Raw genomic sequence first — 18666 nt, forward strand, 5'->3', positions numbered from 1 at the left:
AACTACACTGCCATAATCAGAGGTGATACACAATGACTTGGAAGACCAGAAACAAGGACAGAAGAACGAGCGTACAGCGATGATCATTTTTTTTTCCTTCTTCCCTGGAAAACAAACCTGGCATGGCGCTCAATATTGGTGCCAAGATGCATAAAGTACTAAACAGTAGACCTGCGTGCTTTTTACTTCATTTCCAAGGAAAATAGGAACATAACAACACAAGTGGACAGCTAACCAAGCATAAAGAAACAAAGACGATTTTCAATTGAATAAAATCAACTACAAAAGAATCGTACTTTGGTGACATCATGTCTCGCTTTTACAGCATCACGTTCTATACATGCATCGATCAAAACTTGTGCGGTTGCAGATCAGCCACCAAAGTGAAGAATTCTCTAACCTCCTTTTGGTTCTTAGATCCAAAAAAACAATTTCTTCTAGTATATGTACCCTTTTTTCTGCTTGGCCTAGAGTTCCTTCTAGTATCTGTACCAAAGTGAAGAACCCTTTTTTCTAGTATTTGTACCCTTTGGAGTCAATGAATGAGAAAAAGGCAAAATCACTACTCGCTCATAGCTCCTGAATCATGATCTTCTTTTTGTCTCTTCGTGGGACGAGAGTCGTCACGTTCTCCTCGGTCAGCAGATGCAAGATTGTGCAGTAAGGAGGCGACTTCACTAGCTCCCTCGAGCTTGTACCGTGCTAGAGAACATTCCCTCCCAACAGTGCACGAGAAGTACTTGTCACGTTTCAGGTTAAACTTGATGTTCATGATATCTGCTTGCCACACCTTTGCTTTTCTTTCCGATTCAGGTTCAACATCAAATTGGGGTAAGGTATAGACGTCTTCATCCTGAAAAATGGTGTAATACTATTCAACATCGAGTTTGAGCATAGCTACCAACTAAATCACATGACTGGCAGCACAAGAGTGAACAAGAGAGAAATGGGTTCCCACTGGATTCATAGGACACACCATACAATCGGAAATTCATATAACTTAGGAACGTGCCGAACACATGAAATCAGAAATCTGAATATATATTGCAAAATTATCATATCGTTGAAGTTGATTTCTCTCCTACCAATTTCATTTTCTAACTGATACATCCACAATAGTTCCCGCTGGACCTTTGGGTATGATTCTTATTGTGACATAAAAAAAATCATTTTGTTGTTGTTGTTCTGCAAAATCTTTACTTAAAAATATAGAACAGAAAGCAGAGAACCGATTTATTACCAAGATGAAACTTTGTTTTCTTTGTTTCAAAATAAATTGTGTCTTGCTTCCTGTTTTCTAATTAAATCGTTGTGACTGGGTGCTTTCTTGATTTCAAGAAGAAAGATAACGTCAAGAGTATTTGATAGGCTTTATGCCTAATAAAATTCAAAAAGCTCCTTTGACTCCAAACATCACTATTCATTAACTTTTTGTCTTGTCTCTTTCTGTTCAACTAAATTTACATGAAAGACAATACAGCAGAGAAAATTCAGCAATTACCTTCGCAAGGAAGTGGCCAATGCACAAGACATAATCAATTGGAGTGGTTATGATTTTCCTGTGACCTAACTCTTGCATAATTTTATCGATGGCATTACCCTGGACAAAAAGATGAATCGGTTTATACAGCATAGCCAACAAGCATACGTTCCATCCTTCTATTTTCAAAAAGTGTACTGTTTAGAAAACGTAGCTAATAACCATTATTTTCCATCCTTGCACCTTCTTTTTCTTGCATAACAAATAACCACTAAATCATTTGTGTTTCGATTAAAGAACAACAAGGGGTCTGACCTTGGTGACTCCCACAGGGCGCACTTCAATTGACCGGCTGCCTTGAACAACCTCAGCACTTTGATTTGACAATGAATATGCCCCCAAGTGCTGTAGCATATCATTTGCCTGATTTGTTCCAAAATGATCCTCTGTGGAACATTTGTATGAAAATTAGAAACATAAACCTGTTGGTTTGTGTTGATACGGGAATCATGAATGTAAACCAAACACTGACCTGCATATTCATAGTTCCACACAATTGATGTTTCACGTGGTTCACAATAAGACTCCGGGGTTCTTTTAGTGAAGTATTCCATAACTTTCTGGAAAAGACTAGCATGCGTCAGAAGAGTAAACACTAATCTGCAACAACAGAACACAGTTCACCATGTAGATGCACCTTTACGCTATCACGGAAGCCAATTTCCAGTTGTCCAGATGATGTGGTGAACCATTCTTCACCATTTAGTCGTAGAAACATCCCATTCTCTGCCGCCAACCACATTTTAAATTCTCCAAAATTCTACATGCAGGAAATATGTTTGTCATTTTCAACCAGAGATTTGACCATGCATAATGTAAGAGGCAAATGAGAATCATTAATAGGTTACTTCATGGAGAACATCTTTGCCATAACCACTGACAACAATGACAGTTGTATGCTCATTATCACAAAGGGTTTTCAGGGCTCCCTTCAACCCAGAGTTCAACTTGAGTGTCGTGTTCCCGGTTTGGTCAGTAGCCCTTCTCTCAGAAGATTGGACCTGTTCAGTCAATGTCGCATTAAAACCCTGTGTAGAAACACGGTTGTTAGCGGCCTATAGACTAAACACTGTTATCCCAAAGTGCACCAAAAGTTATCGACGATAGAACAAACATAAATCATAATCTGAGAAATCATCACAAAATGGCTCAAGGCATGGAAGATCAGTTCATCAGTGCATCTTCCTTCATTCGCAAGCAAGAAATCACTACACATTTTGTACAGTTTTGTTTCCCGAGGGAAACGGTATTGTGATTACCTGCAACTAATTTGGCATATTATAAGTTTTCTTATTGAAAGGAAAGCAAATGAGGGTGCGCAGCTAAACCAGTCTATAAAACTCGTAAGACTAATACGCAGAGAGTCGACCACTATTATTTTGAATAATTTCTAGACGTGGGGCTTAAGCTTAACTTTCAACCAAATTATGAACCAGTTGGCTTGCTATGTCTTGGTTTTCTTTCAATAGTAACCCCAAGTTGCATGTGTGTATACTCTAAACTCTAAACAAATAAGGCACATTGTAAGCTTTCAATTATTGTTAATAGAAGATGATGGGTGCAACATACTCCCTCTGTTCCTAAATACAAGTCATTTTAAAGATTCCAATATTGACTACATACGGAGCAAAATGAGTGAATCTACACTCTAAAATATGTCTATATACATCCGTATGTAGTCCCTAGGGAAATCTCTAAAAAGACTTATATTTAGAAACGGAGGGAGTACATGACAACATTAAACATGCGTATTCAGAGGTTCCTTTGATAAAAAAAATGTCAGTATCAGAAAAAAAAATCCAAACAAAGAATGGAACGGACAAGTAAATTTATAGGGGACATTAAGGAGAAAAACTGCAATATTTACCAATATGAGTAACCGACTTTTGGATTGTGCGTATTGTTCAGCTGCTTCTTCAATAGGGAGTCCAAGAAGACTTTCTCCTGTTCCTAACGGAGCTTTAATTGCTGCATCATTTAGCTGCCTGCAGGAAAATAATTTTTATAATTGTAAAAACCCCAAGGGTAGTAAGAATAATGTGTATGGAAAAAAAGAAATCCAGTCAGCTGATGAATACTAGTCTGCCAAACTCCACACCAGATTGTAAAGCATGATCTCCTTACCAGACATAGTTTTTTGCCCACTCTTGTGCAGTGTGTGCTGACACAATTTTATAATTATGCTTGTGACGTCGCTCCCTTTCATCAGGTAACATATCCAAAGCATGTTTTATTGCCCCTGCTACTTCCGCAGTATTCCATGGGTTTACTACAATAGCACCAGCCCCAAGAGATTGCGCTGCCCATGCAAACTGAAAATAGGAATAACAGCAATTCATGTAACATTGACCCGATATTTCAAGAAAAAAGGGAAATAAGCAACATGCAAATGTATAGTGACCACATCAGCACCAGGAGATACCTACAAATATCGGTCAGGTCAAAATCAGCTTACCTCACTCAGTATCAGAACACCTTTATTTGATTCTTGACAGGCAACATATTCATAGCTTACAAGATTCATTCCATCTCTCAGTGATGTTATCAGAGCCACATCTGAGCAACACAGAATAGATTCACAATTACAATAGTACTAGAACATAATGATACAAGTGATAAACACAAAGGACATATTTACAAGAAATAGTACAGTGATTGCATAAAGAGCACACAATGCCTCAAACTCAACGGTTTTATCCTGTAAGATAAACAACGTCAGAAAAATGTTTACTTATATTTCGGTCGTAAATTGTAATAACACAAAATGCCCAAAATTAACATCTTTACTGTAGTTGTGATGATTAAGATGTATTTTGATACAAACATTCACTTAGTACTAGTCCATTACAAGAAGAATGTAACACTGGTCCTTAATAAATCAGATATAAAATTTGTGTGCATAGGGGAAGGGGACGAACCAGATATATAATAGGGTACGTTTTAAACGTTCCAAATTTTCCATTTACACGTCCAACCATTTCATGCACTTGACTTTTCAGCTCTTGATCTGCTCATATGAGTAAATAAAACATTAACAAACATGAAAAAATAATTATGCTAAGTGCAGCTAGTCCTGTGGTCTAGAAAGAGAAGCATTATCACTAGAGTTTTTCCAAATATTTGGTCACATTTCGGATGAATTGCTGGATACCATGAGTGTTTTCGGCAGAAACGGTTTCTTGTAATCCCCTAGTGGTTAGTACATGATAGCAAAAGTTAAATCTGAAGACTAAAAACTGACTATATTGACCATACTATGCGGCTATGCCTAAATGTTAAAGCACCTTTCTTTCTTGGTAAAATACCAAAATGATGTAATTCTGCTAATCAATAGTCAATCAATGTAAATACTCTACTTGTGGATGCAAAATTAAAAAAATATCCAACTATTTATGTGATATTAGAGTATTGGTCTAAAAATAAGAGAACAAAAAAAATCTCTATGGGTTGAAAAATATAAAATTATTACGCATGTAATCTTGTTATCTCCAGACTTGAGACCCTTAAATCTTAATCAAGCATTTTTTATCTTGTCACTAGAAAGTACTCCCTCCGTCCCAAAATAAGTGTCTCGACTCTAGTACAAGTTTGTACTAAAGTTAGTACAAAGTCGAGACACTTATTTTGGGATGGAGGGAGTAGTCCACATGTTCTAAAAGCATAATATCACACTGTATTGGTAATAATTATAAACTCATTCAAGTAAGAAAATATTCAGCATCTCAATCCTATAAGTTATTTGTGTAGGGGGCATTAAACAATTATAAACAACCCAAGAAATGGACCTTACATTCAGGTACGTCACTTCTAGTTGGCACAGCAATTTGCACAAGGACCACTTTGGATTCCCAACCCTTGTTCTCCTCAAGAAATTTCTCAAAGGCCAATAACTTTTGCAGAAGTCCTTTAATCATGTCTAACCGATCAACACCAAGCATTACCTTTCACATTAGCAAACGACAACGAATGGAAATAACGTAAATTGTTGATAATCAAGATGTGTATACGATTGCCAAACAAAATTAAAGAGCTAACTATTGAGGTGATACAAACATCTGGCAGTATGACATTTTGTTTTGTAGCTCATGAATACATGTCGACGAGAATTATCCATAAATTGTGTTACACAAAGCCTCAAAAACAACTTAGAACTATAGAAAGTATGTTCATACCTTTGGACCAGCAAAAACTGATTTGAATTCGGTTATTTCCCCTTTGACTGCGTTAAGATCCAAAGATTCTTTAAAATGCTGAGCGTCTATCCCGATCGGAAACTAGATATTTTAACATAATGAGTGTTAAACAGAATCAATTCTTGCATGTATAAACAAATAATTTCAAATCTTCTGAATGGTGATAGGATTCGGATATCATGATGAACAAGTCAGTATGTACAACAAGATAGTTGATGTTGTATTAACAACATTCGAAATCATCTTGAAAGTTTCAGATAAGATAATAAAATAATAAAAATTTAAGTTTCCATACGTACAGCATCCACTTTAACAATCCTTCCTTTAAACTTAATGCCTCCAAGGCGACCCTCAAGACCCAGCAGACTGGTGCAAGCACTCACAAAGTGCCTTGCATACTCGTACGTATGAAACCTGAAAAAGGAAGCATGAGTACACTTGAAAGGATGCCTGCACTATAGGAAGTTGATACTTCCCATAAATTATAACTGGGATTAAATCACAAGGTTCAAGTAAGTACTGGGCATAAACTGTGCGTTTTGCCACTGCCTAGCGCTTAGCTTGCCTAGGAGTTACCAGGCATTTCATAGACACTTTAAAGAATAGCTGCTGGCAGCACTGGGAGAGGTTGGAGGACAGAGAAGAGAGACAATATCGCTACAGGGGGAAATAAGTTTGTGAGGACCAATGCACACCTAATGATAGTAAACAACTGCTACATTAAGACATGCAATTTGATTGGCCTTGTGTGCAAAACGTTGTGCTCCCCCTGGTGGAGAGACACGGAGCATTTCCCCAAAGGACTACATGGTATCCTAGCCCACCCTAACCCATCACTGTTAATGTTCCCGACCGTTGTGTTACCACCATCTCCCTTCCTGCATCACCCTAAGAGGAAATAATAACAACCTCATCCTTGTGAGGGCATCAACTGCCACCACGCCGCCTTGAAGGCAGGAGTAGGGACAGTGCCTCGTGGCTGGACTTATGTGGAAGTTGAGCTCCTAGGAAGGAACAGGTGGCTCTCCAGAACCCAAACAGCACAGGTCATGTTCCCTCTGCTCACTTGGGTTGCTGCGTATTTGGGATGCTCCCTTACTATCCTTTAAACCCAAATCGCTGTGATCCAACTACTGCCTCTTTCCTAGCTAATGTCTGGATTTCATTACCAAATAATCTAGGAAGTGGAGGGAGATGACTCACCCCACTAAGTCAGCTTCAAGCACAGCCTGCAACAGCTCTTTGCGGTTCGGCAATGCCTGGTAAACCTCATATGAGGGAAACGGTGTGTGCAGGAACCAGCCCACCTTCATGTTCAGGTTGGACTGCTTCAATAACTTGGGAAGTAACATCAAATGGTAGTCATGGCACCATATGATATCCCCTTCCTTAGAGATTTCGCACAGAGTATCCGCGAACATCTTGTTTGCCTCAGTATATGCCTTAAGCTGTGACTTAAAGTCTTTTGTCTTATTGACCTTGTACCCCTGTGGAAGCCCCAAGTAATGGAAGAGCGGCCATAGAATGTTATTGCAGTACCCGCTGTAGTACTGGTCCCTTAACTCCTCACTCAGGAACACAGGTACGCACCTCTTAAAAAACAAAAACAATGTTGATTAACCCAACCAAATCACCACTTACGCATCTACAACATCAATGACTACATGGGTTTGTGAGATTTTAACCAACCTTCTTAAGTAGCTCTTTCTTGATGGATGTTTGGCCGTCCTCGTCGGTGACGCTGACGCCAGGCCAGCCGACAAACATCCGTTCCACATCTTTAACACCTGTGACATCACAATTCACAACATTGCTTCAGAATTATGACTCGCAGCACATCACATTGTCATAAACAAAATAGCTTCTGATTGAGGGCTCGGATTACATCATATAATGCCAAAAAAAAACAACATCATGGGGGCTCACAGCCTACAAAGCTCAGATAGGGCATAAAACTAGCGTGTTGGGGTTGGATACATCATATACGCGAAGACAGGTATCCCATACGCATCAGACTATTTTCTATTTTCTAGAAAATTAAGTTAACAGATACCTGCGGGATTCAGCCCCCATACCTTTCTAATACGTTAAAGCCCATACAAAGGACAACCCATGCCCCTTTCTCGCTTCATTCTCACACACCCACGCCTCCATACTGACCTAGCAGGGCACTTAAGAAGAGAAAGCTAGCAGTGCTCTGGTGCTCCACTCAGCAAATCTAAACGACCTTTTCTTACCCATGGTGAGTTTGAGATTTTGCCGTGTCCTTGCCTGTTAAAATAGGTCTTCTCATAGTCTACTGCTATATGTGCCTCACACTATTTTAGTATGCTGGCAAATAATCTAGGCGATAGGCCTTTGCGGAATCATGAGACATTATACAGGCAGATGCAGGAAATGATTGGCTCTGATGTAAGTATTGTACACAAGAATACAGAGGAAGCTACAACAGAGTTCAAGCACATTTGCTCAAGATATACAAAAACGGGATGAAATCATGCCCACATGTGACCGACAGCTTGAAGTTGAACTTGCAGCAGCAGAAGAAAATTAGGATCATATTTATGGTGCATTAATAGTATTCCTAAACTGCCATATTATTTTCATATAATCACTGATCTATATACTAACTGCAGATATACGAACACATCACCAGATCTGCGTTTATGAAAAATGGACATATCACCATATTCGTATCCTGCCAACCGCTCACAGCATATCGCATCGCCAGAAAGAAAAACGTGAGGGTTCTCGGTCAGGGGGATTACCTTGCAGGGCGCTGACGAGACCGCCCGAACTGGTCACCAACTCCCACTGGTTGTCTTCGAGGCGCTTGGCCGTGACGGGGAGCCGATTGGCCACGATCAGTATGCGACCTCCCGGTCCTAGAAGAGCAGGCAGGCGGCTGGCGGCGACTTCCTCGGCTGATTCGAGGGGCTCGTTGAGCGCGGTGGCGGGCGAAGTGCCTGGACCGCTAGCTGCGGAGGTGCGGTCGGCGCGATCCGGGGAGCCTGAGACCGGAACGAGGCCAGGGGCGGACACCGCCGGGTCCTGGGGCTCGCCCGAGTCGGTGTCCGCTGCGCCCACCGAGGAGGAACCTGGAGAGGAGGAGGAAGTCACGAGGCGGCGCGCGGTGCCGCTCCCCCGCAGAATCCTCTCGAGGAGGAACTGGGTGGTGGCCGCGTCGGCGCCGTAGAGCGTGGAGGGGTCGGCCGGCAACGCGCCATGGCCGCCGAGGTCGCGGAGGAGGCAGCGGCTGTGCGCGACGGGCGACCCGGCCGCCTCCAGCGGCGGCGGCGCGTGCAGCATTCCGCCGAGCAGTTGGCGGGCGACGGCGTGGGGAGGGGGAGGGGGAGGGGCGGGGGTGTCAGACTGCAAGACAGCATCTAATTCTTGAGTAACAATATACCTAATACAAGCATACATCCAAAAGGGAATATTCGTAGCATATCTTGTTCTTAATTCGCCACGAACCCTAGATCGAATCCCGTCTGCCCTAATCCTCCCTAAATCCCTACCTTGGGCGTGACAATTGGTATCAGAACATGAAAATCGAGCTCCGTTACAGCTTAGCATACCATCCCCAATCTGACGGCCAAACAGAACGAGTGAACCAGTGCATCGAGAACTACCTCAGATGCATGACTTCTACTCACCCCAAGAACTGGATGCAGGACTTATCGATGGCCGAATACTGGTACAACACATCCTTTCATGCATCTCTCCAGAAAACTCCGTTTGAGGTCCTCTATGGGTACAAACCTCCTCAGATCAGTGAACTGTCCTTGTCTGCTCCGCCTGGGTCTGAAGCTCACCAGTTCTTGAATGACAGACAACAGTTGTTGGAAGAGGTCAAGCAAAACCTACAGAAAGCTCAAGCAAGGATGAAGAAATATGCAGATCGCAAGCGCTCGGAACGTGTTTTGGAAGTGGGTGATATGGTTTACTTGAAGATGCAACCTTACCGCTTGAATGCCTTTGGAATTCGCTCACACATCAAGCTGCAGAGCAAATTCTACGGTCCATTTCGAGTGTTACACCGTGTGGGAAATGTTGCTTATCACTTGCAACTACCTGCTTCTGCCAACATTCATCCAGTCTTTCACATCAGTCAGCTCAAAAAGCATATTGGCCCCTCAGCAGTCCCTTGTGAAGATCTCCCACTGGTTGACCCAACGGGCAACATCAAGACTTAACCTATTCTGGTGCTGCAGACTAGGCAGATACCTCGAAGAAATCTTCCAGTGGTGCAATGGCTCGTTCAATGGGCAAACCTCCCACCTGAAGATGCGACTTGGGAAGATGCGGACTTCATCAAGCACACATTCCCAGGTTTCTTCAAATCCACGGTGGAAGGCTGGCGAAATGCAGCTCCTTGAGGACAAGCAGCTTTTCAGAGGAGGGCATTGTCAGACTGCAAGACAGCATCTAATTCTTGAGTTATCCAACGGCGCTCAGCGTACCGCTTCGCGAAGATCTAACGGCTCGTGTTACTCGCCGTTCTGTAGCGTTCAGGTGTTTCCGTTACTGTACTGTTTCCCTTGTTGCCGGGCTATATAAGAGCCGACGCGCTGCGTCTGTAAAAGGGATTCCATTCTCTCGAGACTTACCTCATAACAATATACCTAATACAAGCATACATCCGAAAGGGAATATTCGTAGCATATCCTGTTCTTAATTCGCCACAAACCCTAGATCGAATCCCGTCTGCCCTAATCCTCCCTAAATCCCTACCTTGGGCGTGACAGGGGGCGGGAGGGGTTTGGCTTTGCCGCGGCGGTGGTTGTGGGGCCCGTCTCCGTGGCGCAAACGCAACGGTCTCGTCTCGGTATATACCGCCGCGGTTGTTCTGGAAGAAACGGAAGCGGGACGCACCGCCTAGTTTCACAAATGATTGTTACGCGCTTGGTAAGGGTATACAGTGAACTATCGGTGTGGGACCGACATGTCAATGGCTGGGTCTGCCGCTGATCTGGTGTGCTGTTACCTTACGTGTGATTATGAGCCGGGAGGTTGCAGTTTAAGAAACATTTTTTACGCGATTGCTAGAGAGGTGTGCTAGACCATCTGTTGTGGGACCGCTATGTCAGTGGCTGGGTCTGCCGCTCGTTCCAGGGTGATGTTATCTTACGTGTGTTATAACTTTTTCTTTTGCAGAAAAATAGAACAGTATAAAATTGTTTCTAGCGTGCCTGTATATATGTTCTGTTTTAGTTTTCTCGAGCAAATCGAGATTGGTTTGTTGGAAATTGATAATACTCCCTCCGTACCATATTTAGCAATTGAACTGCTAAAATGACACATATTATGGTACAGAGGTAGTAGTAACATGTTTTTTGGGGGATTATGTACTTTTTCAAAGTCTAGTTAAGGACCTAAATCATTACAAGTGGATTCCCATTAGAAGTTGTTTACCACACATATCAAGTGATAACTAATAATAATGTGTTCAGAAAGACAGAGACCACACATGACATCCAACATTAATGTTGCATTATGTTTCTAAAATGATGTAGTCACCTTGAAAGACCACATGCTTTGGATGGAGATATTACCCTAAACAAAATGCACATGTACCTGAGATTGAACCAAGCCCCTCCTCCTTCCCTCTCCCTCGCGACTGTTATTTGCAAACTCCAGCCCTCCAAATGAAGGTGCCATGCATTCATTCGAACAAGGAGCCTGATGGTTCCTTGGTTAAAATGTACACCATAAGAAAAAAGAAGAAGAAAAAACATGCAGATCTTTAAGATACACGTGTAGAGACATAGTTATGCATCTAGAGCTCCAACTCAAATAACCACGAAGATAAAAAAATATTGACCATGCATCAAGCGAGAGCCCTCTTTGCTTTCGGGCAAAACTTGTGAACATGCGCATTGGAGCTGCCTCTAGAGATGGAAGAAACAACTATTAGGGGTCCAGGCAAGCGTTGGAGTCCAGGATTGTACGAGATCACCAGCTGACTCCACCATTGACCAAATTTCGGCATGACGGTAATACGATCCGGTTGGCACTAGTAGGATCTTGGGCACGGCCATGACACCGTCCGAAACCACGATCTAAATGCAGTATCGGAAGAGGCGTTGCATCATCGGTGTAGCGCACGGGGCGGCCGGCTGCCCGATGTGAGCTCCGGCGGCAGCGGTTGCCCGCACCTCGTCTGATCTGCAACAGGGGAGAAGAGATAGGAGAGGAGAGTCGCTAGGAAGAGGAGGAGAGATGCGAGAGGGGCGAGAGTTGTGGGGAAAAGGATGATGTGGTTGGGCGGAGAAGACGTGCATGGGTCCACATGTACACGTGTTGGGCGGAGAAGCCGACAGACGCGAAGTCTTCTTTTCATGCGTTTGACATTAAATGTTTCCCTTTGTGTATCCTAAAAATATACTGTATATTATTAGGAGTAGTACGACTCCTACGCCACAAAATGCCACAAAATGTTGCCGGTAGGTAGGATATAGTAGTAGGTACTGCTTGAGAACAAAGTAGAAAAAACTAGCGCGCTATAGCAGAATAACACCGACCTGAAAATACGCTATTAGCAAGACATTATATATTAACTTTTTTAGCGAGACAATTCTCAGCATTAGCGATGTTATAGCGCTGATATGAAAACTGAAACCAGGAACCGTCGGATCCACGTCATCGACCCAGCCACCGCCGCGAGCTCCGGCAGCAGCGGCCGCGTGATCGCCCCATCTCTCATCTTGCAAAAAAGGTTTGATGTGTCAGATAGATTAATTGATTGATAAATGCATGGCCCTGGTTGTTCAACGTTCTTGATTCATCGCCCAAGTTTTCACCACACATATTCAATCGTGACTTTCTGTTACAATCTTCTTTAAGAGTACGCTAATGATGTACCTTACAACTTTATAGAAGAAAAAAGCAATAAATGCGGACATGGATACAAGAAACACACCTAGCACAACAAAACTAGTAGTACCAATTGAGAACAAATCAACATGAACACTGAAACCAAATTAAACTTCAATAGGGAATACCCATGCGGGAAACCGCCGGCTCCACGGCATCGACCCACCCACCGCCGCAGGCTCTGGCAGCAGCGGCCGCGTGATCACCCTGTCTCTCATGTTGTACACCCCGGAGCCGCCGATGGGATTGTCCGGGTCTCTCCGACCCCACTGGTGCGCGAAGTAAACGCAGTCCTCTCGAGCTCCATGGCTTGCTGCAGTTGCGGCCTTGGAGCATCGCGACGACACGAACATCGCCCAACCATCCAAGCCTTGGACCTTCTTCCACCGGCGAGTCCGTTCAAGATCGTACCCATCCTTGTCTCGAAATTCGGTCATTGAATAGTAACTAAGGCTAATCAAAGGTTTGCGGGCCCACCGCCTGACCATGAGCAGCTTGCCATTACATTCGACTAGATACCGCCCCGCAACGACGTGGCCGTACGGCCATGGATCCTTTTGCAGATGAGGCTCCTCTGTCATGGCGAACTCGGACCTCACTCCGCATATGACGTCGATGCAAGATGGTGATGGCGGTAGCTCGTCGAGGTAGCCATTGTTGAGATCGAGGGCGCGGAGCGTCTCGTTGATCTTGGACAGGGCGTAGATCTTCCCTTGAAAGAATCTGATGTCTGCGATGGAGAAATCGAAGTAGTGGTCCAGCGCTACGCACGTGTTGGGCTCGCCGGCCGGCCGGCAGGTGGAGAGAAGGAATTTGCCAGTGCGGATCATGACGGCGACCAGGCGGTATTCCAGCTCCGTCGAGGCCGCCGGGGACACCACGACCCTGGTAATGGGCTGCAGGAGCTCGTATCGGGCATTCACGTTGCAAGCAGCCAGGAGAGCAGCTAGCTCGGGGAGAGGAGTCACGGGAGTGCCGGAGAAGACGTCCATCAGGGAGCACCGGCCGTCGTCGTGCACGAGGAAGAAGGTGTTCTCGCCGGCGCTGTAGCAGACGGCGTCGTCGGGGATGCGCACGCGGTGCGCGGTGTTGTTGGCGACGTCGAGGAGGGTGCCGTCGCCGAAGACCAGCCAGGGGAGATGAAGGTGGGACGGCGGCAGCCCGGTGGCGCTCACGCGCCACGCGCGGCACACGGCGCGGAGGCGGAGGCGATCTGCGAGGGACGGGAGACGCCGGAGGACGGTGGCAAGGAGTTCGGGCGGCAGGCCCGGCCATGCTGACATGCTCTCATCGCGTTCTGAAGACGCCATGACGGAGATCGGATCTGATCTGGATAAGGAAAACTCTGGATAATGCGTAAGCTACATGGTATCTCTACTCCTGATGAACGACTTGGTGAATAGTCCACGTGGTTAATTTTCGCTGGTTTATTTTCGTCATACTTTCACCGTCGTTTTTTTTTCGTCATCGCACCACCTCTGCCTTACTCGATCGAAAAAAACCGGTGCAAACAAAACCCTTGGGATAGATCCCTCGTTCACACAGCTGATCGATCTCCGCCGCCGCCCGACACAGCAGATCGATCTCCGCCGCCGTCCGATCGCACGCCCGAACCACCCCTACGCCCAGACCGCGGCGGATCCATCCCTGTGCCGCGCCGCGGCGGATCCATCCCTTCGCTGTCGCACTTGCAGGAGGCGGCGGTCTGCTGTTGGATCGGGCGAGGACACGGGGCCGCGATCCCGCGTGTCGTGTTCGCCGGAGATCACGACCCCGATCCGAAGGCGGCCACCTTCTGACCACCCACAGGGTGTCAACCGGCACTGCTCCCCTTTCAGTGCTACGTAATGCAAGTTCATACACATTATTTCATACTGAATATTTCATGCTGAAGGTCATAAAAAAAACATCTCAGGAGGCGGCGATCTGCTGTGGGATCGCTTCAGGAGACGCGAAGCGATCTGGTGTGGGATCGCTTTAGGAGACGGGGCCGCGATCCCGTCTACGTGACGCCGTGATCCCCTTCTGGACGCGCCCAGCATCCAACTTCTGCTGTACGTATCGCACATTACCTATGTACAGAAAATAGATACAGAATCTCAAGTTTATACTCGTTTATGACTATCTTTGCTGGAGCATGGTAGGCTTGAGTTGGTTGCTTGTGCTTGTGCCGGTCTCCTGTACATATATTGAATGAAGTCAGAAAACAGAAATACCGGCAATGGAACCAACTTAGTACCCATCACGAAAAACAACATTTGAAATCAAAACTTACCACCGTGCTATCCCAAATTATATGCATCCTTTCTTCAATACCTGGGATCAAGTAATGAAAAGAGAGATGCCTTAGCCAGCTTCCATTTGCAATGACACAACACAGTTTCCTTTGTTCAAGCCCTATGGCTTACCATTTACGCCATTGGGAATCTTCATGAAATCATCAGGACCGAAAGCTTTCTGAGTGGAATTGAAGGTGCAATGATCAGTTCCCACAAGCTGCATAGGAACAAAGAACAGTTCGGTGCTTATTCAAGGGATGTTTCCGTCTCCACAGTAGACAATGTACAAACAATATTTTCAGAAAATAATATTCCTTTTATAATTTACCGCCTCGAACAATCTTCAAGCAGAGGCTAAACACCAGCTTGAAGCGCTTTATTTTAAGGACTCCACAACTTCACACTTCAGGAAATTAAGGTGGGATTTTGGATTCAAGCGTGTTGGAACATATACTGATTCAGGAAATTAAGCTTCCCGGATTGGAGGACTCATCACATACCTAGAAGCAAGATATGAAATAAGAGGAACCATAGCTACATAAACATATACTGATTGTGTGTGTTCTATTTACTTTGAAGCAGTTGCAAAGTCAGGATCCCAAAGCCAAGAATCATCAAGGACTAGCCCAGATACCACAGGTTCCCCGATGACTCTCTGACCTGCAAAGTTTGAGCTTACATCAACTTACAGTTTGTTTCACAATTTGACACGGCGTTGAAAATTTAAATCAACTTAGTACTTAGATTTGGGGTATTATCAATCCCGTGGGACCACTTAGTTCTGAAGCCCCAACAAGTTATTCTGGGACCGACCCAGTCCTGATTTTTTTTGTACAAAGCCGAAACTAGCCAATGTTCTGAAAGTAAATGTTCATAAAATAACTCTGTCTTAATTTGCATTGATGAGGAACTTGTTTGAACCAAATGGCCAGGCACCATACCTTCTCTTTTAGCCTTGGCAATCTCTTCCATTGCATCAGTACTCATCACATGAACAACATACAACAGTGTATTGACGAATTTTGCTAATCGAATTGCCCGTGAAGTTGCCTCGCCTTCCAACTGCAGAAAAGAAGAGAAACTTAATTGACTCATCACTACCTTCCTGTGAGAGGAAAGCACAAATTTCATGTTAAAGCTATCTCATCGAGGACTTGAATTTTGTCAAAAAAAACATGAACCCGTCAAGACAAAGAAATTACAACTGGAGGTCTTGAGAGAGCATGCCCTTCTGGACCAGTTATCCCAAGGTCAATCATCCGCTGTTGTCCCTCAGCAACAGCAGCCCCGTTCTCTGCATGAACCATAGCCAGTGGACCAAGAGACTTGCATTTCGGTAAGCGTTCAGGAGGAGGTCGTTCGTCACCATCAAGGAACCTTTATATGCCATGAAGAACTTGAAAGAATTGATCCCTGAAAATTTGGCACAGAGGATCTTCGTCATGAACAGAATAGTCCAAGAATGCAGAAGAGAGTATGCACCCACCATGTTCCTTGACCATCACTTCCATTTGCATAACTTAGGAGCTGAAATTTGCAACAGAATAGCTTAGGAGCTGTTTACGCATGTTGCTGGACATGTTTAGTTGCTGTACATGCTTGCATAACTGATTGTGCTGCTTTTACTTACTTTGATTGCTTGGTTGTGTGGCTTGTTTTGCTTACTTTGCACTGCCAAAAAGCAGCCTGTCCAATAAGCATAGTCTCCAAGTTGTCTCCAAGTTCACGAACGAAAGTGCATGAAACATAACAATTAAGAATCAGTCTGTTTACATAAAACCTCCCAATACGGAGGCCAGGAGTTGGATCCTAGGCGCGTCCAGAAGGGGATAACAAAATAAATGATTGACGGTAGACAACTTCAGTATGAAACATAACAAAATAAGATCATTAAGATGGTAGACAACTTCAGTTCACAAGCCATTGTTAATAGTATGAAATCTTTGCTTGTAGGTAAGTATGGGGAATCCACAAAGCAAATCTGCGGAACATACAACAGCGTCAGGTGTACCTAGAGGTAAATCTTTGACTAAAAAACTTGCCGCACATGTCAAGCTATATCCCGATTGTGATTTCCTTAAATGACGTTGTTTCAGATAATTTGGATTGGACAAATGATGGTGAGAACAACCTGAGTACCCCATTTATGACAGTTGGATTGTCAATTTACCATGATTTAATACTATTTATTTATCGAATTGATCTCGCTTACTTGTATGAATGACACTCAGATGGGCTGACACTTGAACCGTCTGGACAACCGGTTCTTTCGGATAATGAACTTGTGGGTACTGAAGGTGTAGGATATCAGATGGCTGGGACAAACGTTGTTGATAATCACCCTATTAGTCCAGGTATGAGGCTGTGCGGATAGAGTACTCATCATTTTATTCTCTTAAGTTCGTGACTTCAATCTCAGTTACTTGTATGAACCATGCTCCAGGCCACTCGATACCTGAACAGACCGCAGACCCGGTTGTTCCCCAACCCACTGATGGTGATATCACATGTGTTCAGCGGCCTCCCGATCTGAACTCAGGTGAGCAAAAAACATATTGAAAAGGAGACCCGGCAATCTCGGTTATTTATCATGCTTATAGAGGTTGTGTTGCAGACATTCAAGAACAGTCTAAGAACAATAACATTTAGCTTTTGTTTTGTTCCAGATGTTCTTGATGTGTCTCCTATTGATGGAGGAATACACCTGTACACTATGTCAACTGCTCAAGATTTATCCCAAACCGTTTCAACATCCGAGCACATGACTACAGGATCTTTCGAGAATGTCACCAAACAAACTAAAAAAGGTATCTTATCTGATGAAAAAAGGGAGCAGATAAACGCCAAGAGGCGAGCAAATTATCGGCGGAAGAAAGAGGAGGAAGCAAAGAAACTTGAGCATGAAAGTCAAGCTTACCTTTCAACATCTGGTATAATTGTTTGATTTTTAATGAAAACAATGTGCATTCCTGCTTTGACTACTCTCACAGCTTGCTGCATCTATTATTAGACTGTCTATTTACTTGTATGAACCAATTTCAGATCAGTCCATCACTGAACAGACCGCAGTTGTTGTTGTTCCTCAACCCACTGATGGTGATGTCACATGTGTACCGCGACCTTCCGAACTGAACTCAGGTTAGTATAAAACATAATCAGTACTCTCTACTCTTCGGATAGCACTAAACTGACCCGTTATGACCACTATCGGTTATTTTTACATCAAGCGGGCAACCCGGCAACCTCATCAACGTTTGTGTCTCTTAGTTGTCTCACTGACGAGTTAGCCGCAGCCGTAGCACAAAGTGTAAACGGTATTACAAGATTCGTCTTTCGTTGTGAACCGTATCTATCTTATAGAGGTTGTGTTGCAGATGTTCATTAACATACTAAGTACATTATCATTTTGGTTTGGCTTTGTTCCAGAGGCTCTAGATTCGACTCATATGTATGGAGGAAATCACGTAAACATCAATGCAACTCCTCAAGTTTTACCACAATCCAGTTCAACATCCAAGCACATGACTACAGGATCTGTCGTGCGTGTCTCCAAACCATCTAAGAAAGTTATCTTGTCTGATGAAAAAAGGGAGCAGATAAACGCCAAGAGGCGAGCTGCTTATCGGAGGAAAAAAAGAGGAGGAAGCAGAAAAAGTACAGCATGGAAGTCAACCTGACCTTTCAATATCTGGTATGATTGTTTGATTTTAAATCAAAACAATGTACATTCCTGCATTCACTACTCTCACACCTTCATGCATCTATTACTAGATGACAA

General features: G+C 44.0%; 1 protein-coding gene and 1 pseudogene across 2 annotated transcripts; both read right to left on the reverse strand.

Moving 5' to 3' along the window:
* Positions 1–241: 241 nt before the first annotated feature.
* Positions 242–9089, reverse strand: LOC123180210 (probable alpha,alpha-trehalose-phosphate synthase [UDP-forming] 2). 2 transcript variants are annotated; one of them, XM_044592188.1, is made up of 17 exons: positions 8502–9089; positions 7423–7520; positions 6937–7325; positions 6033–6147; positions 5713–5814; positions 5331–5481; positions 4459–4547; positions 4191–4238; positions 3996–4097; positions 3665–3852; positions 3408–3525; positions 2389–2568; positions 2178–2300; positions 2013–2100; positions 1796–1926; positions 1502–1600; positions 242–853 (listed from the first exon to the last, which is right to left on the reverse strand). In XM_044592188.1, exons 1-17 carry the CDS (start codon positions 9040–9042, stop codon positions 563–565), a joined length of 2853 nt encoding a protein of 950 aa, XP_044448123.1. In that variant the 5' UTR covers positions 9043–9089; the 3' UTR covers positions 242–562. The 2 variants fall into 2 exon arrangements, 1 of the variants encoding a protein (XP_044448123.1); XR_006490766.1 differs by having other exon boundaries at positions 746–853; positions 1796–1937.
* A 5139-nt stretch (positions 9090–14228) lies between these two features.
* On the reverse strand, positions 14229–16399 carry LOC123157683 (dihydropyrimidinase-like; annotated as a pseudogene).
* Between the last annotated feature and the right edge of the window lie 2267 nt (positions 16400–18666).

Source organism: Triticum aestivum, chromosome 1D (assembly GCF_018294505.1).
Source record: "Triticum aestivum cultivar Chinese Spring chromosome 1D, IWGSC CS RefSeq v2.1, whole genome shotgun sequence".
Classification (NCBI taxonomy): domain Eukaryota; kingdom Viridiplantae; phylum Streptophyta; class Magnoliopsida; order Poales; family Poaceae; genus Triticum; species Triticum aestivum.